Source organism: Corythoichthys intestinalis, chromosome 18 (genome assembly GCF_030265065.1).
Source record: "Corythoichthys intestinalis isolate RoL2023-P3 chromosome 18, ASM3026506v1, whole genome shotgun sequence".
NCBI lineage: Eukaryota > Metazoa > Chordata > Actinopteri > Syngnathiformes > Syngnathidae > Corythoichthys > Corythoichthys intestinalis.
The window spans coordinates 24,896,727-24,921,192 of NC_080412.1; the positions used below are offsets into that span (position 1 = coordinate 24,896,727).

General features: G+C 37.7%; 1 protein-coding gene across 2 annotated transcripts; it reads right to left on the reverse strand.

The window, feature by feature from the left end:
* Positions 1-5,345: 5,345 nt before the first annotated feature.
* On the reverse strand, positions 5,346-20,162 carry acer3 (alkaline ceramidase 3). Of its 2 annotated transcripts, none has more exons than XM_057821354.1 (11): positions 19,832-20,162; positions 16,459-16,569; positions 16,243-16,295; positions 12,526-12,578; positions 10,093-10,174; positions 9,990-10,025; positions 9,856-9,914; positions 9,652-9,753; positions 9,177-9,281; positions 9,061-9,106; positions 5,346-7,023 (listed from the first exon to the last, which is right to left on the reverse strand). In XM_057821354.1, exons 1-11 carry the CDS (start codon positions 19,932-19,934, stop codon positions 6,970-6,972), a joined length of 804 nt encoding a protein of 267 aa, XP_057677337.1. In that variant the 5' UTR covers positions 19,935-20,162; the 3' UTR covers positions 5,346-6,969. The 2 variants fall into 2 exon arrangements, with proteins under 2 accessions (XP_057677337.1, XP_057677338.1); XM_057821355.1 differs by lacking the exon at positions 19,832-20,162 and adding an exon at positions 18,609-19,798 and having other exon boundaries at positions 5,348-7,023.
* Between the last annotated feature and the right edge of the window lie 4,304 nt (positions 20,163-24,466).

The following is a 24,466-nucleotide window of genomic DNA, read 5'->3' on the forward strand; positions in this document are numbered from 1 at the left end:
TCAACTCATTTGCTTTCATTAACAATATTAGACGCCAAATCCATTTTCATTCTGCCAGTTAAAACGGATTTAACGTCCATCGCCATCAATACAAACTAATGAGTTAACGGTGATGGAATTAGGGTCACAAAATATTTTGATGTGGACAAACAAGGCAGCGTGGATTAACTTGCACCCACGTAATAAGGCACCAAATTTAACAACTTCATGTAACTTGCTATCAATTCCCATTACTAGAAGTGAACGGTAATGACAAGTTGATGCATCCCAGTGAGGAATATAGGCACAAACTGAATGTTTCTGTCCTGCATTGTGCTTGTTTGCAAAAGTGAGTTCAAATAAGTCAGTGGCACTCTATGTACCAATAAGTGTCACCTCTAGAAACATCTAGTAATGTACTGGGTCATTCAGTGCCCAAGACCTGTTTTTATGTCTTATGATTTTCAACACATAAATAATAGTAAGTGTAGGGATGTCTAAAGCTGCTCTAATGTAAATTCCAAGTTTGTAGACCTGATCAACACATTTACTGCCATTGACGGCAATAGATGACAAATCATTTTTAATTAAATCACTGCCAGTCCTCACAAATTAAATATATTTGAATTCTATTACCATCAATCACAGTGTTGTTTTCCTCAACGATGGCTGTAATGAAAATATTTCGTTAGCATACATTTTTTTCATGATGATGACGAGACGAGCTTAAAACTTATTTTGTGAGACTAATACATAACGATCCTAATGCTAGTTTTCATCTGACAAGTCGAGAACGAGACAAAAATGTGCAAGTTTCCGTCACATGTTCACAATGTTTACATTTTATGTGTAATTAGCCTGCATCAAGCAGTGGCTTGTTGAGTCACTCATGTGACATGCTGCAGCCCCCCCCCCCCCCCCCCCCCACTGCAGTGTTTTCTCTAATCTCAAAGGTTTGCACACGCGGTAAGGTTTTTTTTTTTTAAATCTTTTATCTTGGCCGGAGAGAATATGCAATGTTGCTTTAGGTCTGTGTTGAATTATCATGACACACTAAAGTAACTCATAGCGTTAGCATAGCATTTGCTATTTGGAGGGTCATGGCGCAGTTGGTAGCTCGAGTTGTCCTGGGAGCAAAGGGTCAGCGGCTCGATTCCCGGTTATGAATGCTCACTGTCGAAGACCCTTTGGGCAAGGCACTGAACCCTAATTTGGCCCAAATGGGTTGGGAGCGCCTTGCATGGCAACAGCCTAGAGATAAACCGATTATCGGGGCCGATATTTGGAAATTTGACGTATATTGGTTCAGATGCAGCCGCACCACTCTCTCCTGCCCGCTGTTTCCTGGACTAATATTCATCTGATTGGTTAAATGGTAAATGGAGTAACATTTGTGCACCTTTCCATCTTTTCAAGGCCCTCAAAGCGCTTCACACTATATCCTCATCTACCTACTGGTGACGCAGCACCAGGAGCAACGTGGGGTTTAGTATCTTGCTCAACAATACTTAGACAAGGTCATCAGGGCTTTCTTTTCTGTGGAAAATTTTCAGAGAGCTATTAATTCAACCTTTCATTCAACTTTATGTTTTTGAGTCTAGAAAATTCAGTCAGAAATTCTGAAGCTATTATTTTCTATTTGCGTATAAACGTGCCTTAGGCATTTCAATGAAGTTCAGTGTTTGCATTATTCAATTTTTTTAACATCAATTTTTACGCTGGGCCTGAACGATATTGGAAAAAACTATCATTGCGATTTTTGGGGGGGTTTGCGATATATTGCAATATTATAACTAGAAGAATTTTCACCAGATAACTTGAGTAGCGCTGTTTCAAACGATATTAGAAAAAAATGAACAATGCAATATACTAGAGATGTCCCGATCGATCGGCGTCATTTTCAAAGTATCGAAATCGGCAAAAAAATATCGGCCATGCCTTTTTTTTAATATATATATATATATATTTTAATTAAATCGTTTTCTAATTGTATTTAACGTGACAGACATAATATGTTACACTCATCCAGAGTCTTTAGTTTAGGCTTAAGGTAGGGTTATTAAATTTATCCCGATAACGGCAGTAATTAATTTTTAAAAAATGTATCACGTTAAATATTTAACGCAATTAATCCATGCGTTGCACGACTCACTCAAGCATTGTCGCGCTCAATCTGTAATGGCGCCGTTTTACCCATTTAGAGAGATAAAAGGCAGCATAAAATGAGTAGAGTGAATTTTGGCAGCCTTTGGAGCCTTTTTTTTAATAGGCTAAAGCCTTACAATCCCTCTCCCTACGATTAGAAATATCATGGGAAGCAATGTGGGGAAGCAAGGTAGCAATTGATCTTTTTCTTAACACCTTCTGTTATTTCCCAACACAGAGAAGATATATCAATTCGTAGCACTACGCACAGTCATGGTTCCACTTCCCATCATGCACTTGGGTTGAATGGCTGCAGTATCATTTACTGAAAGCTCAACAAATATGACAATATTTAATCACAATATACAAAGTCACAAGTCTTTCTATCCGTGGATCCCTCTCACAGAAAGAATGTTAATAATGTAAATGCCATCTTGAGGATTTATTGTCATAATAAACAAATACAGTACTTATGTACTGTATGTTGAATGTATATATTCGTCCGAGTTTTATTCATTTTTTTTCTTAATGCATTGCCAAAATGTATATGATCGGGAAAAATTATAGGGAATGATTGGAATTGAATCGGGAGCAAAAAAAAGCAATCGGATCGGGAAATATCGGGATCAGCAGATACTCAAACTAAAACGATCGGGATCGGATCGGGAGCAAAAAAACATTATCAGAACAACCCTACAATATACTGTATACTGTAGGCTCTATACTTACTTTTTGCATGGGTTACACCTAACTATTTTCTTAAGGTGCACCAGCACAAAATGTAGGCGCACCCACATTTTTCGTTGCATCACCTTTAACGCCATACTTTTAATCACTCTCCTTAACAGTCATATAATTCATATGTGTGAGTCCACTCACGCTTTGACGCTCACGCTGCCGAGAAGAGCCTCTCACTTGGGTTGGAAGCAAGTTTAACAATGATTAACACATTTGTGCCTTCGATTGTAGAGCTACCAAGGCTTCTCAGGCCAGATAAAAGCGACCAACCTGTCAATCATCGTTAACGTTAAGTACCAAACGGCAGCTGCGCTGGTGACCAAGAAAAACCGTTTGGTCTCGCTGCCAAACAAGAAGGAGGGTGAGAAGCTGTGGCGTTATATGAGCATGGGTTAGAAAAACATGATTTTGTTATTTTAAAAACCCGATCCTTTTCACCCCATTCCGATCCTCTGAAAAATGGTGCAATCGGCCCGATTTCCGATCACGTGATCGGATCGGGAAGGTCCTTAATTTATATAATGCCGTTTAAACCAGGCTTGCTGTATATTAAATGGATCCAGGATCTGCACACTTGCTGCATTTATGAAGTAAAACAAAAGTTTACACATAAAAAAAAAACAAAAAAAAAAATTGCACGTCCTGCGATGTGACCATTGCGCATGCGTACATTGCGATGGCGATGTTCAAACGATATATTGTGCAAGCCCATTTTATACTTTTACCGCAAATGAATATCGGCTCCAAAAATCGTTTATCAGCCCCCCTAACTACTAATCATCGGTATTGGTCCTGAAAAACCCATATCGGTCGATCTCTAAGCAGCAAGATTGGTGTCTGAAAGTGTGCGTAAAAGGGTAAATGTGTGCTCATGTATAGCGTTTTGGGCATATTAAACATGTAAACAAATGCGCGATATACAGTGGGAAGAACAAGTACTTGGTACACTGCCAATTTTGCTGGTTTTCCCACTTGCAAAGCATGTAGAGGTCTGTAATTTGTATCATAAGTTCTCTTCAACTGTGAGGGACGGAATCTAATACAAAAAAAAAAACAGAAAATCACGTTGTATGATTTTTAAATAATAAATTTGCATTTAATTGCATGAAATAAGTATTTGATACATCACAAAAATCAAACTTAATATTTGGTACAGAAACCTTTGTTTGCTATTACAGATACTAAACGTTTCCTGTAGTCCTTGACACGGTTTGCACCCACTGCAGCAGGGATTTTGGCCCACTCCTCCATGCAGATCTTCTCCAGAGCCTTCAGGTTTCGGGGCTGTTGCCGGGCAACACGGACTTTCAGCTCCCTCCATAGATTTTCTATCGGGTTCAGATCTGGTGACTGGCTAGGCCACTCCAGGAACTTAAGATGCTTCTTACGGAGCCACTCTTTAGTTGCCTTGGCTGTGTGCTTTGGGTCGTTGTCATGCTGGAAGACCCAGCCACGACCCATCTTCAGGGCTCTCACTGAAGGAAGGAGGTTGCCAGCCAAGATCTGGCGATACATAGCCCCATCCATCCTCCCCTCAATACGGTGCAGTCGTCCTGTACCCTTGGCAGAGAAGCAGCCCCAAAAAATGATGTTTCCTCCTCCATGTTTCACGGTTGGGATGGTGTTATTGGGGTTGTACTCATCCTTCTTTTTCCTCCAAGCACGACGAGCCGAGTTGAAACCAAAAAGTTCCATTTTGGTCTCATCCGACCACATGACCTTCTCCCATTGCTCCTCTGGATCATCCAGATGGTCAGTGGCAAACTTCAGACGTGTCTGGACATGCACTGGCTTTAGCAGCGGGACCTTGCGTGCGCTGTAGGATTTTAATCCATGACGGCGTAATGTGTTTCCGATGGTTGTCTTCGAGACTGTGGTTCCAGCTCTCTTCAGGTCATTGACCAGGTCTTGCCATGTAGTTCTGGGCTGATCCCTCACCTTCCTCATGATCAGTGATGCCCCACGAGGTGAGATCTTGCATGGAGCCCCAGAACGAGGCAGATTGACCGTCAATTTGAACTTCTTCCATTTTCTAATAATCGCTCCAACAGTTGTTACCTTCTCACCAAGCTGCTTGCTTATTTTCCTGTAGCCCATCCCAGCCTTGTGCAGGTCTATTATTTTATCCCTGATGTCCTTACACAGCTCTTTGGTCTTGGCCATTGTGGAGAGGTTGGAGTTTGTTTGTTTGTTTGTTTGAGCATGTGAACAGGTGTCTTTTATACAGGTAACAAGTTCAAACAGGTGCAGTTACTTTCGGTAATGAGTGGAGAACAGGAGGGGTTCTTAAAAAAGAACTAAGAGCCGAAATATTTACTAGTTGGTAATGTATCAAATACTTATTTCATGCAGTTAAATACAAATTTATTATTTAAAAATTATACAATGTGATTTTCTGGATTTTTGCATTAGATTCCATCCCTCACAGTTGAAGAGAATTTATGATACAAATTACAGACCTCTACATGGCTTGCAAGTGGGAAAACCAGCAAAATTGGCAGTGTATCAAATACTTGTTCTCCCCACTGCTTAGTACTCTCCAATTACCATTTGTGTTGGCATTAGGCTAATGCTAACGGCGAGCGTTCTTTTAAAATCTCGATTTAATTGAAAATACTGTACTGTTTCACTGCTGAGTATGTATTATCACCAAGTTGCCGTCGTCTTTGTCGGAGTAAAATATTTTAATTTTACAGACGAAAACATTTTTAGTAAACGTTGTTTAAAATTAGATGAAATTAGTCTTGACTTTTCGTTAACAAAAACTAGACAAAGACTAATAAGTATTATTGTTCAAAAGACTAATACGAAAATGAAAAGGGCTGCCAAAGGCCTGTGTTACAGTTGCTTTTCCAATGTAATTTTCACAGTAGCAACAGACATTAAATCAAAACAAACCTTCACTTTACAGTTGAATTTTCATGTACATGGAAAACAGTATTGTAGGTAGTTTTCGCATTTATCTCTGGCAGGGTTCCCCAAACACCACTAGATTAGCTTTTATATGCCGAAGCAGTTTTATTAATCAAGTAATCAACATAACTATATACTGTAGCTGTTCCATTTAAGGTTGCTATCACTGTAAGTGGCCCGTCGAAACATTTTAACAGGCTTGACAGTCAAAACCAGAGAAGTACGCCATCTCAAGTTTCCATGATTTTACAAGTCACAAATGTACCTAGAACTATAAAGCCCTCTTATCATTGTGAAATAATGGTGATTATTTTTCTTTTTATTCTACTGGTATTTTGATGGAATTTTAAAAATATTTAAAGAGTATCTTGTATATACTGTTTTTGTTAGAACTCAATTCTACTAACTATTGATGTCTACATTTACGATGTGATAAAGCTGGACCAAGGTTTAATTCCAGTGTTTTTTTTTTCTTGTGTTTTTTGTTTTGTTGTTGTTGTTTTTATTATTATCTTTTTTTTCCTTTTTTTTTTTTTTGCATGATTTTATAGTAAACACAAAGGCAATGTGTGAGCCAGCTCCTTTTTTTGTTTGGAAACACAACTATGACAACTAAGTCTTAAACCAAGTCTGTCACCATGTAAATGAGATGATTCCGTAGTCCTGATTACATTCCATTTCAACATGTTGGTCCATGTCAAAATTGACATTTTAACACTGTTTCAACTGGCAAGCTCTGATAATGCCATGAAAAAAAGACAATACCTATTATTTTGTTTAATCTTGAGCAAGTTATTTAAATATAATAATGGCACTGTTCCCCCTGCTATTCTCGAGGGGGAGTCATCAATAATTAGTTGTGGGCATATTTTACCCATCTATAACTCGTAATACACAACGGACAGTTATTGGATCAAAAACTAAACACGTTATATAATCATCATAAATTGCAGGAACGCCAATCTAATAACGTTTCATGAGTTTAAAAAACAAAAATCACTTGTTTAATTTCCAATAAAACTGGGGTCATGGCTAAATTGTACTGTTATTTCTCCTCAGTGCAGAGTAAAGGAGTTTAGTCCACTAAAGGTCCACATCGCCCCCAAGATGTGTGTAGAGCTCCCAGCAGTACAAGAAGGGGGCACTGGCTGTCCTTAATGCTAATGGTCACCACCTTTTAGGCATCCCTTCATTTCAGCTCATCTTTTGCTGTTCAACATGCAGCATCGGCCAAACTCCACATAAAAACTAAATAAAGGAGACATTTGGAAATTAATCAACCGTTTCCATCTCTGACTGTCAAAACTGAAACTACAGTATGTTTACTGTCTACGTATCAGAGGTGGGTAGAGTAGCCAAAAATGTTCCTCAAGTAAGAGTAGTGTTACTTCAAAATAATATCAGTCAAGTAAAAGTAGTCATCCAAAAAATGTACTCAAGTACATGTAAAAAATCATTTGGTGAAATGAATACTCAACTCATGAGTAACATTGTGAATAACTGTTAAAGATGTCAGTTTTTTTTTTTTTTTTTTAATGTTTTTTTTTTCTCTTCATAGTTATCTATATGAACTGTTTTTATTATACTGTACTATAACATATTATATAACCATATTAAGCCAAAGAAACACAACAACAAAAAAACTATTTCTTAAAATACGTAAGTCTGTTAAGCTTATTTTTCTGCTAGCTATTTTTCTAATTTCAAGAAATTTTAGTAAAATTTACTTGAAGCACTGGCAGATAATTTGACATATTTCTAGTAAATTTACACTGAAAACAGAGGAATTTATAGTTTTAAGAGGGTTTGTTTTTGCAATATAGTTAGTGTCCACATGTTTATGCATGTTCAAAATAAAAGTAAAGTAAATAGATTTTAAAGCCCCTTTACGGTCATATTTAAGACCTTTTAAGAGATTTTAGGAGAATTTTAGACATTTTAAGGCCTTAAATTCAATGATTGAATTTAAAGGGTACCATGGATAGAAAGACATGAAGTTCTTAAAAGATAAATGTTAGTACGAGTTATAATAATTTGATATTAAAACCCCTCTTAATGTTTTCTTTTTAATAACATTTGTAAAATTTTAAATAAAAAAATAAACTAGTAGCTCACCATTGTTGTTGATTTCGCAGGGCGGTGACATCAAATGGCCATGCTGACGTACTTCACAGTATCACCTTTTAAAATTATGTAAGGTAGTGATTTAAATACTCCACAAGGTGTCAATGGCAAATTTTAAATTAATAAGCGATCAAGCCAATGAATGCGTTTTGCCCCTTGACTGACGCTGTAGTTTCCTGTTTACTGCGGGTCCATTGTGATTTACGTTCATTTGAGTTTGGTCTTCACAACAAACAACGTTCCTGATAATGGCTCCCAGTCTCATAGTTTATAATAATATTGCCACCCAGTGTATTTGTTGAGCTAAACGAGTTCCTAAAATGTTTAGAGTTTGACCAAAGTCTGAGTAAGTTTTATGTGTATTTTGCATACCTATTTTGTTACTGACTATGTAAATGCCAGTTCTCTTTGCATTGTTGTTTCACTATGTGATAGTGCCTCATCAATATAGATTGAAGCACTTTTCTTTTTGTGAACATGATGTTTTGAGAGATATGAAAATGATTTTTGTTCTATTTTCACTATATGACACTTATGTTTGTTGTGAAGGAGTTGCCGAAACTTATGCAAATAAACGGCATGGTGTGAGCTACGAATCTGAACGCCTGTGTCTACTCTCCTTTCTCTCTGCCTTACACCCTACTGTGGATTAAAGGAAAACTACGGCGTCAGTCAAGGGACAAAATGTACTCATTGGCTTGAACCCTAATTAATTTAAAACTCACCATTGACACCTTATGGTGTATTTAAATCAATACCTTACATAATTAAAGATTGAGATGTTTTGTTGATTTGTTTTTTTTTAAAGAGTGGCACGTGGAATTCCAGCCACGTGGCCATGTCAGATCACACCGCCCTGCGGCGTCAACAACAATGGCGACCTACTACGTTACCGTGCACGAAAGTCAGCAGGGTTTGGCAGTATTAAATTGCGAGTTTTGTAGTAACGAAACAAGTATTGCCCGTAGCAGCTGAGTAGTGTTTCTTCTTCGCAAATCTACTCAAGTAAAAGTAAAAAGTATGGCTCGCAAAACTACTCTGAAAAATACATTTTTCTCAAAAAGTTATTCAAGTAAATGTAACAGAGCAAATGTAACAGAATAGATGTAACACGTTACTACCCACCTCTGAATAAAGGTAACAATACTGATCATACTGTACCTTTACTTTTGGTCTGTACTTGAGGTAGGTTGTTCTGATTTGCAAACTAAATGGGGAAAAAAAGTACATTTGAATAAGCATGAACATGTCTGATCGAAGCAGAAAGAGGCGTTTACCTGAGAAGTATGTGCAGGTATGAACCTAAACCAGTGAGGATGTGCCACCAAGCATGGAACTGCGTCACTACTCCGACACTCGGGGGCAGTGTTTGCCTACTGGCTCTGCAATGCAGTAAACAAAAAGCTGTGATCAAAACCACTCACGCAGTTTTGTGCACAAATAACCGCTAGGTGGTGCTAATTCATCTACCATTTACTATTTCCCAGCTGTGTTTTACCACAGCTTGGTGTTTAATGGCATTCAATGAAAAGTCAAAATAAACTCGATGAATGGAAACAAAAAAGTGGAAAAATGTAAATATCTTATTCTCACTTTTTTATAAGACATAAACCTGACGTTTAACCACCTCCACTGCAACTTCCTTCCTCTCGTTGATTAAAAGTTGTAGTATTGACTGTCTGAGTTTTATGTAATTGTATAGATAAACAACTAGAAAGTAAATGTGTTGTTCATCCTTTCATATTAACTTACCTTAATGTGTCACAGAAGATATTGTCAATGTTCCACAAAAGGAAACCTACCAAAAATATACCTAAGGAAGCGTAACACAAAGGCCGTAACCATGGGTAAACCCTAAAGATCACAAAAAGGTAACAAGAGAAGTCAAGTAATTTATTTGCTACATTTTGATGAATAGCAGTGAGTTTTCAATGTGAATTATTTTGGGAAACCTACCATGTAACAATGAAGATAGATCGGATCACAAGACAAGCAACTAAAGCACCATACATGACCTGAAAAAGACAACATGTTTTGAAAAGCATGTGGTTAAAATCTATTGTTTTTACATTCAAAGAAAGTAAACTTACCTGGTGAAACACTGGCTCCTTCCACTGCAAGTAGACCTGCAACACAATATTTGCAACAAGGTTTATTTACATAATGACTAACATTGTGATTATGAATACTCACCACAGTTACTGTGATGCTGAAGATCAATAATAACACTATAGGAAACCAACTGATGGCATTCCCTTGTTTAAAGCACTCATACCTGAAAAAGCAAAAAAAAATATCTTGAATATTCGCTAAACATAGTACATCACATAACATGCTAGTTTAACAAATTCAACAAAAGAGACTTTTCACAAAGGATGACGTGGTACTAAACCTGTTTCTAAAATACATGCACTCTATCATAATTAGATTGGTTAAAATTGTGGTTTAAATCTGCAAAAAGCTTGTGACGCAGTCGATAATCTTGGCGAAGTAACAGGAGTACCAGCCAGTCATGAAGATTTTACATTATTTTGTCATGGATCAACAGAGAAAAGCTTGACCTCGTTATCAATTATAGTATATTTATGGCGGAAAACATAGACAAGGCTGAAAAAGTGGTTTCTGCTCTTGCACCCCTCTTTAAATGGTAAATGGTGTTACACATGTATAGTGCTTTTCCACCTTTCAAGGCCCTCAAAGCACTTTACACTACATCGCCATTACCTACTGGTCACACAGCACCAGGAGCAACGTAGGGTTCAGTACCTTGCTCAAGGATACTTAGATGAGTTCATCAGAGCGGCGAATCAAACCCACAGCCTCTGGGATGGGGGACAGCTACTCTACGAGTGAGCCACGCCACCCCTTAAAATAAACTGCTGTATTTAAGCCAAGAGAACTGTTGTGTTTAATAGAAAAATATGTCTATAAGCTGCCATAGCAGTTTCATGGCGCATTGAGCCACGAACAATTTTTAATTTGTCCTTTTACCCTGGAGACCCCGTTTAGAGACACCGCACAACCGCTTTGGTTTCAACCTAGCCATAAAAAGAAGGTATGTAATTATATTTATTAACAAAATGTCTATCAATTTTAGCTTAGAATCATAAATTGATGTCTAATATTTAGTTTTACAAAAAAAAAAAAAAAAAAAAACGACTTTAAAAAAGTATTCACTCGCATATTTTAAACTTTAAAACAAATTATGTCCCAATTAAAAAAATATAGCGTCTGTAAATAGGTCACTGATATCTACCTCATAAACATCGCTTAATTGTATTTTTTTTTTTGTTACTGTCGCATTTTTTTCGATACTTTAGATGGTAAATAATCGATCCAAACCAAGAAAAATTGAAAGATAGAAACAAAGGTTTAAAAGGGTAAATATTTGAAAAAGAAAATTTCGGCCACTCCTTGATGTCTGCGATTTCTGCATTGCGACCCTTGTTATATTACCGTGTTTCACCCATAAAATCCCCCAAAAGTCTGGCTGTGGTCATTCACAGCTGTGTCTTGAAACTCGATAAACATACTACACGGAGTTTCTAGATCGAAACAAGGTGAGTACGTGATAACATCTCGTAACTTAAAATCATGGTGTCTTTAATTATGCTCTCTCATGCTCTCAGCTTGAGTTCGGGTTTAGGGGTTTGAATTTTTTTTTTCTTAAATGCCCTCCTGCTCAAAATTTCTTTCACCAGAAAATCGAGATTTTAAGCTTTCCAATGATGTATTACACATGCATACAGGACAATTTTGAAATTTTGCCAAATTGGGGGTCTCAGTGCGGAACTTCAACCCACCTGAGTGTTTTCCCAGCTCTGAATGGCCACAGCCTGATTTTTGGCCGATTTTATGGGTGTAACATGGTAATATAACCAGGGTCGTGATGCAGAAATCGCAGACATCAAGGAGTGGTCGAGATTTTCATTTTTATATATTTACCCTTTGAAATGTTTTTTTTTTTTTTTTTTTTTTTTTTGTTTGTTTGGATCAATTATTTATCATCTAAAATATTGGGGAAAATGCGACAGTAACGAAATAAATACAATTACGCGATGGTTATGAGGGAGATAACCGTGACTTTTTTACAGACGCCATTTTTTTCATTGTGACGTAATTTGTTTAAAAGTTTGAAATATGCGAGTGAATAATTTTTTTAAAGTCGTGTTTTTTTTGTTTTTTTTTAACGAAATATTAGACATCAATGAATGATTCTAAGCTAAAAATGACAGACATTTCGAATAATAAATATAATTACTTACCTTCTTTTTCTGGCTGGGTTGAAACAAAAGCGGTTACGCGAAATCTGTAAACGGGGGTTTCCAGGGTAAAACGGACAAATTAAAAAATATTTCGGGGGCTTAATGCGAGACGAATCTGCTATGGCAGCATTGTCATATTGTTCTATCAAACACAAGTTATTTTGGCTTCAAATACAGCAGTTTATTCTAAAGAGGGGTGCAAGAGCAGAAACTGCTTTTTCAGTCTTGTCTGTGTTTTCCGCCATATGTATATATATATATATATATATATATATATATGTATATAACATACTGTATATCTTTATTTCTTCATATCTAAAATGTTATATCCACTGACATATTTAATGTCCAAATAACTTACAGACAGTAGACAAAGACGCACGTGCTGTAAATCATTGGCAACTCGTCCAGTAGCTGTAAATGACAATTTCGACAAAGCATTATATTGTGTCGTCAATGTGAAAAATTTTCAGCATGAATTCATTAGACAGCAATTTATTCACTGACATTTGTAAATTCCTACTGGGGCACTTCTGCTAATGAACACATGGGCTTTAACTCACTGTTACATTTACTTCAGTAAATCTTGAAAATGTATTTCTGAGAGTAGTTTTACAATGCCAAACTTTTTACTTTTACCTCAGTAGATTTCTAAAGAATAAACGTTACTCTTCCACTCTTCTACTTTGGGCTACACTACTCAGTACATTTGTCCTGTTTATTCAACATATTGGATTTTACTTTGTTTTTGCCAGTGATGCCCACAGTGCCAATTTCACCAATGTGATGCTGAACTCAGATTCACATGAATCCATTATGCCAATAAGACGTAACAATACAGTAACATGACTACACACAAGCTCGCAAATGGAAGTCCTGATACCGCCGGCCTGCTCAATCACGTGCTGTCTTTAAAGTGCCGGGAACAAAACCCCCCAAAAAACTATTTGACATAGAGCGCTGGCATCAAAACTCGAAAGTGTGGATTTCAACCTCTTTCCCAGTTTTTATTTGGCACTGATAGACCAAGGAAAACCGGAGATATGATCGTTTTATTTTCATGGTATGAAATATTTTCTCCTCTAGAGGGAACTCATACTATTTGGACGGGTGATGTTTGATATCTGTAGATTTTTCAAGTCGGAATTTAATGATTTTTGTCTGTTTCTTTGTCCTAATATAGTCATGAAACAGGGTTATAGTACAGCATAATATTAACAGTTCGCATAGTTAACGTGCTGAGGAAAAAATACCATTGTTAAAAAAAAAAAAAAAAAAAAAAAACAGGATATAACGACATTGTAAGCAGTTACTCATTACTTGAGTACTCTTTACAGCGAATACTTTTTTACTTGCACCTGAGTAAATCTTTTGAGATGACTACTTGTACTCGGGTAATATTACAATAACGTTACTCCTAAGTAAAATTTTGGGCTTTTCTACCCACCTATGCTTATCATCTAGTAAAGGGAAATACTGTAGTATTTTTTGCTAAAATGTTAATCAATAATCATACTTAGACATGCCCGCTTTTTTTGCTTTAGTACATAATAAATAAAGATATTAACACAATAGTGTAACCAGCAATACAAAAACATCTGAATATGAGCGCCTGTGTAACATTAGTAACTTAATACAGCATGTCATGACATATACTCATATTAACAATATTGAAACAACAAAATTAAGAATTTAATGGTGAATGAGACCTACTGAGGAATTAGCATGTTAGAAGCGTTAGCATTTTCATCACCCTGCTGAGAAATATTACATTCTACATTCGATAACATTTTTCATATCAAATATGTTTACATTAACTGATTGAAGAACAAGAACACTATATACAGTATTTTAGAACATTTGGTATTCATTTGGATCAAATATATTAGTCTTTTAAGAAAACACAAATGAAAACTTCTGACCGTTGGCCAGTGAAAATCTCTGTACAATAAGCAGAATACTATCCTTAAATATTCCGTTAAGTAACAATCTTAAATTTTGAAATCAGTGTTGTTTCCGTCAATGAGGACGATAACAAAAATATTTCGTCAGCGAACGCTTTTTGCATGATGAGATGATAACAAGCTAAATATGTGTTTTGGGAGACTACATACAAAGAGCCAAACGCCAGTTTTCATCTGACGAGATGAGAATGGGACGAAATTGCGCAATGGTTTCCGTCACATGTTCACATTGTGTGACATCTAATGTGTAGTTAGCATGCATCGTAGCAGTGTCTGCTTGTGTCACTCTTGTGCCTCCCCCATTTACCAGTGCAGTAAGTCTCAAGGCTTGCACACACAGTAGAATTTACTTTCTTATCTTGGAAGAGAGAATATGCAATGTTGCTTTAAAGGTCTGTGCTGATTCATCATCACACATTAAATGTAACTCGAGCGTAAGCATAGCATTCGCGTACGCGTTAGCATTAGGCTAAATCTAACGGCGAGCGTCCTCTTAAACTCTCGGGCAACTTTGTTTACGCTTCCAGGTGGGTATAATTCATTGAAAATATTGTACTGTTTTCCTGCTGAATGTGTATTATCACCTAGCTGTCGTTGTCGACGCTACAATATGTGCTCGTCTGTCAATGTTCTAGAGCTGAAACGAATACTCGAGGAACTCGAGTTTAAAAACTGATCCGAGTAATTTTATTCATCTCGAGGAATCGTTAAATTTTGCCAGCTCTCAGCATTATGTTTTGCCCGGACTACTTTTAATGCGGGATAACACGCTGATGTCACGTGCATAGATGAAGAAGCAATAAAAAAATATAAAAAACCTTTCTGCAGGCGACAGCCGCTGCAAACTATGCCTACGTTGCTAAAAACTAGCACGCATGATGCTACGGTGGTAGCAGGTAGCATCTGATGCGTCTCATAGATATCACATGTATGTTGAACTAGATGCGAAATGACAAAGTCAGCGGTGTTAGTAAACAGCCGCCATCTTAAAGCAGTACACTTCTCAGCGCTAATAAATAAGATTAACGTTACTGTCACTTGCTCACGTAACGTTAGCCCTGCAGAGGGCTAGGTTTCTATTAAGACCACTGTCCATGTGTGGCTAACGTGTCTTACATACAGGCTTTATTTAATCTGTGAAAACATAGTGCTGTAGAGTGATGAGGGCGTAAAATGAAAATATAATAAAGCTAACTGTCAATTTTAGCTCAGTAGTCATTGCTGGATAAAACACCAAGTAGCACTGGTCCCTAATTGTTGGCTGTTTTCAACAATGTACGTATATCGAAAATAAAGACATTGATTGACTGAAAATGGTTCAATATTAGATGAAATGTCTTGTTTTCTCGTGTATATTTATAACTGCTCTTTACCTAAAAAAATATATGTTTTATCCGATTACTCGATTAATCGATAGGATTTTCAGTCGATTACTCGATTACTGAAATATTCGATAGCTGCAGCCCTACAATGTTCATTCGAAATAGTTGGAAACCTTTATTTATTTATTCATTCATTTTTGGAATGAAACATTTTAATTTTACGCCTGAAAACATTTTTAATAAACGCTGACTAAAACTAGACAAAATTAGCCTTGACTTTTCATCAACAAAAACTAGACGAAAACAAACACAAAGCATTAGGGTTTGGGTTTTATCTAATAAGTATTATCATCTAAAAGACTAAGACGAAAATTAATCGGGCTGCCTAAAACAAGTCTGATTGAGAATAATTCAAGTTTGAGAAGGCTACTTTTGAATTTCCCTGGCTCTTCGCCATTATCGCCGTCTTGTTGTTTGCCAGAGCGTGCCGTGCAGTGAGACAGTGTGAGGAGGGCTTGATCAACCCACCGAGCCAATCATGATCGCGTTTGTAATGGCATCACCACCTCTTCCCTCCTCCCACTCTGCTCTCTCCGAGTACATATTGATGTGGGACAAAACCTGACAACTCGCGCTTCATTCAACCACATTCTAGTAACGCACCCCTTCATATCCTCAGTAACGGTAATGTCGTTGCAAAGATGGGAAAAGTAATTAATTAGATTAATCACTACTGAAAAAAATAACACGGTTATACTCTAATGCCGTTATTAGCAACTCTGTTTGACATACCTGCATCTCATAGAGCAGTGTCATGTGGAAGCACCAGGAACCAACACCAACAGCTGGGTGACATTAATCCGAAAAAAACAAAAACAAATTAAGTCTTCCTGAAATGTTACTATGACATCCACATGTTTTTACTGCTGTGATTTTACTGCTGCTCTCCCATTAAAGGCTGTCTGAATCTCAATTAATTCAGTTAATGTGACCTGAGAGAAGACTGACCTGCAAGTCCGAGGAAAGAGCAGATGTAGCAGAACTCAAGGCCATCACGAAACGTCTGGATGGCCCCACAAATAGGAGGAAGAATCATTATCAGGTTGCTGACAGTGTTCCCTGTGAAGGCAAGCAAACAGGAACATCACAGTCAGATCTGACAAGCACTGTCTCTGTTATTGGCGGGGTGAAGATTGTAAGAGTTCAAGGACACAGCAAGCTGTCTGCGTCTAGTTATTACACTGTATTACACCATAGACATCGTTGGTATCTTATTGCGGTAATCCAATCTCTGGACCAGTGGCTCATGAAAATATTGATTAGCTTTGAATTGATTTTCTTTTCCTACTCAGACATACATAATGTGGAAAAAGTATGCAAAAATATTTTCTGAAGGAGGCTGGGCGATCTTGCCAAAAATATCAGTTATATATTTTTTTCATAACATACGATTTCAAATTTTTTTTAACTTGAATTACGTTTATTTTTTATTTTTTTTTCATAAAATGGACTTAACCTTTAATGAAGACGGTACACAAGAAAGCCCGAAAACAGTTTGCTGAAGACATGTCAACAAAGCAAATGGGTTACTGGAACTGTGTCCTATGGTCTGATGAGACGGGCAGGCTTTGTTGTATACCGTCTTCAGAAGAGGCTTCCTCCTGGGTTGACAGCCATGCACACCAATTTGATGTAGAGTGTGGCGTATGGTCTGAATATTAACAGGCTGACCCCCCCACCTCTTCAATCTCCGCAGCAGTGCTGACAGCACTCCTGTAACGACTCACACGATATTTTGGAGGGAAAATGACAAGCAGTACTCAATTTGGACATTTAGGGATGTACATAACTTCTATGGGGTGTACTCACTTTTGTTGCCAGGGGTTTAGATATTAATGGCTATATTTTGAGTTGAGGGGAAAATAAATTAACTCTATTATATACAGTTGTGGTCAAAAGTTTACATACATTTGTGAAGAACATAATGTCATGGCTCTCTTGAGTTTCCAGTTATTTCTACAACTCTGATTTTTCTCTGATAGAGTGATTGGAACAGATACTTCTTTGTCACAAAAAACATTCATGAAGTTTGGTTCTTTTATGACTTTATTATGGGTGATCAGAAAAAAGTGATCAAATCTGCTGGGTCAAAAATATACATACAGCAGCGCTAATATTTGGTAACATGTCCCTTGGCCATTTTCACTTCAATTAGGCGCTTTTGGTAGCCATCCACAAGCTTCTGGCAAGCTTCTGGTTGAATCTTTGACCACTCCTCTTGACAAAATTGGTGCAGTTCAGTTAAATTTGATGGCTTTCTGACATGGACTTGTTTCTTCAGCATTGTCCACAAGTTCTCAATGGGGTTTAAGTCAGGACTTTGGGAAGTCCATTCGAAAACCTTAATTCTAGCCTGATTTAGCCATTCCATTACCACTTTTGATGTGTGTTTGGGGTCATTGCCCTGTTGGAACACCCAACTGCGCCCAAGACCCAATCTTTGGGCTGATGACGTTAGGTTATCTTGAAGAATTTGAAGGTAATCCTCCTTCTTCATTATCCCATTTACTCTCTGTAAAGCATCAGTTCCATTGGCAGCAAAACAGCCCCACAGCATAATACCACCACCACCGTGCTTGACGGTAGGCATGGTGTACTTGGGGTTAAAGGCCTCACCTTTTCTCCTCCAAACATATTGCTGGGCATTGTGGCAAAACAGCTCGATTTTTGTTTCGTCTGACCACAGAACTTTCCTCCAGAAGGTCTTATCTTTGTCCATGTGATCAGCAGCAAACTTCAATCAAGCCTTAAAATTGCTAATTCGTGTTGCTGTATGTATATTTTTGATCCAGCAGATTTGATCACTTTTTCTGTTTACCCATAATAAAGTCATAAAAGAACCAAACTTCATGAATGTTTTTTGTGACAAAGAAGTATCTGTTCCAATCACTCTATCGGAGAAAAATCAGAGTCGTAGAAATAACTGGAAACTCAAGAGAGCCATGACATTATGTTCTCCACAAGTGTATGTAAACTTTTGACCGCAACTGTAAGCTGCATACAGACTACTTCTCATTATGTCAAAGTGTCATTTTGTCAGTGTTGTCCCATGAAAAGATATACTTAAATATCTTAAGAACTCCGAGGGGTGTACTCACTTTTGTGATACACTGTTTACAGGGTGTTGTCTTGCCTTGATAGTTCCCCAAAGAATGACCAAACGTCAAACGTATGTGAACTAAAATGATCCTGAAAGAGGTTTGACTATAGCAATAGTTGATTTTTTTTTTTTGCTATGCAAGTCTGCGTAGATCACAAAAAGTGATCACCATTGTTCTGCCTGGGTGTGGTGATGTGCAAACATGCACGAGAACCTTATCAGTTTGAAAAGCAGACAAGGTTACCACTTACCAGTATTTTCTGCTATGTTCTATTTAACTGTCGGTGGTTGATAAAGTACCTGATAATGAATAAACTTTGGTCACTAACTATAAATGCAGTTATAGTGGGTTTGAAATTACTACTCCTTGGTTATTTTGAACACTGAACAATGCAGAAGGAGCACAAAAAAACATTTCATCAAGACAGGGATTTCAGGCAGTCATTGTTACCTGAGTGGCACAATGCTACAATACCATTGTGTCCTATCTTTAGTGTAAACAAAAGCGCCAACTGTCAAAATGAGGGAAAGGCAGGGACATTGGTAAATGGAAGCAAGTCATACTTATACGTAAACATTACTATTTGTGAGAGTACTAAAAACATCTGACCCAACACCCTGGCTGCATGAGGTACACCTGCAAATTAACTTAAATAGAACTCATTGATGTACAAGCATTAGCTGTAATTTCCTTTGATATATGTAATGGTTACCATATTGACACAAATATAGAGTAACTAAGAGAATGACTAGTTATAATCAACAAAGTCACTTTAAAAATGTGTCGTTATGAAAATGAATGCCAATTCCAAGGCAGCTATAATTTTCAACCCAACGTTTCTTGACAAACCAGTTTCTTTTCCGGGTCGTGAAAAGCCGTTCGTCAAATTTACGATCTGAAATGAGATGTATCGAGTGAATTTGGAATAATGACACATTATAAATGCATCTATTTACACTGTTCATGTTACCACGTAACTAATACGGAAAGCAAACATCAGTACAGTATGTTTCCGTGGTGGGCGGACTTATATTGTCGTTGTCTAGTATGTAAAATGCCGTATTTAAAAAAAAAAATAAAAAGGTTGTATCGCGTTTTTTTATTTAAAAAAATGATCAACAAAAGCCCCACGTTATGTAGACGTCAGTCTTCGCGGAATGCAGTTTCAGTCTCCCCGCGTGAAGCTCTTTGTGTACGTCAACCGTTTAACTGTTACTTACAGAATTCCGCGATGTAGTAAGAGACGACATAATTCTCTTCACACCAGTCGAGCGTTGAAGTGGGCCGCCCCCAGTATCCTTGTCTGTCCAACGAGGGAGCCATGATGAAAGCGGAGGATATTGTGTGGCCACTAACGGATTTGTAGTCCCATCCCGGGGTCGTGTCCACAGCCTATGGGAGCCAGAGTCGTCCTCCTCGCGAGAGATGTAGAGCGGGTCAACGATGTCAGCAAGTCCCACACACAAATGTTGGCCCTACCTGTGACACTTTCCCGTCATTGTTCGACGTTTTGGATAGCCCTCCGGTGTCATTTTACGTTAACCCACTAGTGGCAAGTGTAGTTTTGTCCAGGCGGGGGCGCTATACACACATATACAGTACAATACACACATACATTACGCTAGACCAGTGGTTTTTTCCTTGTTAAAGGTACCGAACCCCACGAATTTCACATGCGCATTGATTGCATTAGATAATATACCCTCACCCTATAAATGTAATGGCCACCCCATTAGCTAGTATATTCTATAGCTGAAAACTGCACTGGTATTAGTCTGCACAAGGGCTTAGGTTTGCACTTAACAGTACCAACTTTTCAGGATGCTCAAATTGTCCCCACCAACCTTTAAACAGCATACGACAGGAGAAAAGAAGTCTTAAATAGCATTATTATGTGAATTAGAAACATATTTTGAGACGATTCGACTATATACAACAATTTAGCAAAGCGCAGATGACGAGAAATTAGTTTTTTAATCTGCCGGTTAGCCACGCCTACCGTTATAGGACTCGAGCGTCCCCAACAGGTGGATGACGTCAGCGGGAGACTGGGCTCATCGGTTTTAATATTCAGCCCATTGAAGGGGAATTATTCAGAACGAGGAAAACGCGATGAAGAGAGCCGCAAAGTGTCATTGTTTCATTCTCTCTACTCCAATATTTTTACAGGATATTCTTTTTATCCAAGTGTTTTCCCAAATAGCTAAATAAATGGCTTGAGAAGGACCAGTAGGCACGTCGAGGGGGAACTATTCACAACGAGGAAAACGCGACGAAGAGAGCTGCAAAATGTCAATGTTTCTGTCTCTTTACTTCAATATTTTTACAGGATATTCTTTTTATCCAAGTATTTTCCCCAATTGCTAAATAAATGGCATGGTCATGACAAATAACAGTCTTGTGCTAAATGGAATATGAAATAATAAAAATGCACTTATTCAGGACGACATGGCAAAATTACTCCATAACAGTCAAAACTGTCCACTTCACCTTTACTGTCGCACCTCCCGAACGATATTTTATGACACCTAAATCGGACATATGTCATTTCCCTTCCCCGGCTTCCGAGAATGTAAACAAACCCAGAGGCGTGACAGCTAGCCGACATGCTAACCCGAACCGAGTGACGTTTAAAAGTCTTCGAAGCGGAAAATCACACATAATTAGCCCGGATTACTTGAAATGACGACTGGGTTGTCGATTGTCTTTGCCGATTGGCAAACCGCCCGGCGGAGAGCAATTTACAGTTTGTTCCCTGGAGGACGGGCGGCTGCAGCTGTTGTTCAGCTAACGTGCAGCTAATGTGTACGAGGAGAGCTTTTTACATGCCTATCAATGATCAAACGTTAGTAGTCCTTTATTTAAGAAAAGTTTGTAGTGTTTACTTTGTAATCGCTGTATTAATATTTGACATAATACAAAACAAGATGTTTACACACTTCCTCGTAAGTCCAATCGTCCCACAGTAGTAGGGCTTGGCCAATATCCACGGTGAATGGGAACCTTTTGAAACTCCAAAAAGGCGCACACGCCTCTCCCTCATAAAGCAAGATTTTTCTGCAGCTGTTTGGCTGGCGTGATGCGAAAAATAAACGTATTAATCCGCAAAATCAGCTGAATCCTTAGTCCTCATACACAACAGTAGGCTGTATAGTGAAGAGGAGTCCTTCTCCCGTAGACATCACAGCGCCCTCCTACTCAATGCAAGACCGAAGTCACTCATTTTCATGGCGCGGGATTAAAAAAACTAAATAAATATAGCGATCGCTTCCACACACATCCAAGCGGTCCATATCATTCAGGAGCATAAAATGGTTTTTCGTGTCACATGCACTTGATTTGCATTATACAGGCATGGAAATGAATCAGGGGTTAAAAATGTGAAAAGGGTGTGGAGGAAATATGTTCCGGTAGGGCTGTCCCCAACTACTAATTTTCTCCCGATTAGTCAGCTGACTATTTTTACAATTAGTCGACTTATAAGTTATTTTAGGGCTGTCAAAAATATCACCTTAACGGCGGTAATTAATTTTTTTAATTAATCACGTTAAAATATTTGACCCAATTAACGCACATGCCCCGCTCAAACAGATTAAAATGACAGTACAGTATAATGTCCGCTTGTTACTTGTTTTTTGGTGTTTGGCACCCTCTGCTGGTGCTTGGGTCCAACTGATTTTATGGGTTAGTACCATGAGTGAGCATGGTGTAATTATTGACATCAACAATGGCGAGCAACTAGTTTATTCTTTGATTGAAAATTTTACAAATTTTAATAAAACGAAAACATTAAGAGGGGTTTTAATATAGATTTCTATAACTTGTACTAACATTTATCTTTTAAGAACTACAAGTGTTTCTATCCATGGATCGCTTTAAGAGAATGTTAATAATGTTAATGCCATCTTGTTGATTTATTGTTATAATAAACAAATACAGTCCTTATGTACCGTATGTTGAATGTATATATCCATCTTGTGTCTTATCTTTCCATTCCAATAATAAACAAATACAGTCCTTATGTACCGTATGTTGAATGTATATATCCATCTTGTGTCTTATCTTTCCATTCCAACAATAATTTACAGCAAAATATGGCATATTTTATAGATGGTTTGAATTGCGATTAATTACAATTAATTAATTTTTAAGACGTAATCAACTCGATTAAAAATTTTCAATCGTTTGACAGCCCTAATTTATTTTTTTTTTTTTTTTTACCAATTTAGCAATGAAATTTTTGTTGACGCTTATTAATTCACAAAAACATGTTGGAACACTTAAATTCTTTATTAGAGTACAAATAAACATGTAAATAACAATAATTAATCACACATGAACACTGAGGTCAAATTCTGATAGTATGCCTGAACGATATTGGAAAAAACACTATCAGTTCGATTTTTGGAGAGTTTGCGATATTATATTGCGATACTAAAACGAGAAAATTATCACCAAATAACTTGAATGGCTCTGTTCGGCATAGCTGCACAGTTGACGAAGAAAAACAGTTTGGTCGCACTGCCTAGCAGGAGGGAGAGTAAGACACTGTGGCGCTGTACAGGCATAATTCAGAAAAACATGAATGTATGTTGTTTTTTAAATAAAACCAGATCCTTTTCACCCGATTCCGATGCTCTGAAAAATGGCGCCATCGGCCCTAATTTTTATAACTCAGTTTAATCCAGGAGTTGCATACTTGCTGCATTCATGAAGTAAAACAAAAGTTTAAATGTTGAAAAAAAGAAAAACAATTACACGTCCTGCGATGTGGCTATTGCGCATGCGCACATTGCGATGGCGAGGTTCAAATGAATTATTGTGCAGGTTTAGCTGATAGCATTTACTAGTGCGAAAGAATGGAATGTAACCAGATTCAAGAACACTGAGCATTATTATTATTATAGTATACTACTATATATAATAGTATAATAATAATTATAATATTCATTGCCAATCATATTTTTTAAAAAGGGTGTCATTTTAAAGATATTCTTAGTGTAAAATCTGAATTCTGTAGTATTATAGTATTTACATATTATAGTATTAATTCTGAAGTATGTGGGATTAACTCCAGAAATCGTTAATTTATATGACAAACGTGACGTGCTTTTATTTTGAAATGTTCACCGGAAGTACGTTCGCTTAACCGCTAACAACTTTACACTCCGCAAAAAGCACTTTTCGTTATTGCTTGTGGTGTCACTAATAGATGTTTTTTTTTTTTTTTTTTTTTTTTCGTTTGCAAATTCTGTTAACCAGCGATTTTTCATATTTGAAGTGTCACCTGTTAACTCATCTGACCAAAGCACACGGTCCCAGTTGAAGCCTGGGACCGTGTGTATTTTTGTGTGTGAGACCAAGATTGAGCTTTTTGGCAACAAACATTCTGAGTGGGTCTGGCGTGCCACGGAAGATGCGCATGCTGAAAAGCACCTCATACCCACTGTGAAGAATGTGGGTGGGTCAGTGATGCTGTGGGGCTGTTTCGATTCCAAAGGCCCTGGGAACCTTGTTACGATGCATGGCATCATGAACGCTTTGAAATACCAGGACATTTTAAATCAAAATCTGTTGCCCTCTGCCCAAAAGCTGAAGATGGGTCGTCACTGGGTCTTTCAGCAAGACAGTGACCCTAAACATATGGCCAAATCTACACAGAAATGGTTCACCAGACACAAAATCAAGCTCCTCCCATGACCATCTCAGTCCCCAGACCTTGTTTTGTTGGCACAACCCCCTCTTCAGCCATTAGCTGAGCCATTAGTTGAGGAGGGGGGTAGTGCGAAACAGGCTCAGTCAAGCTACTTTGTCTGAAAGTAGCCTGACTGAGCCTGTTTCGCACAACCCCCCTA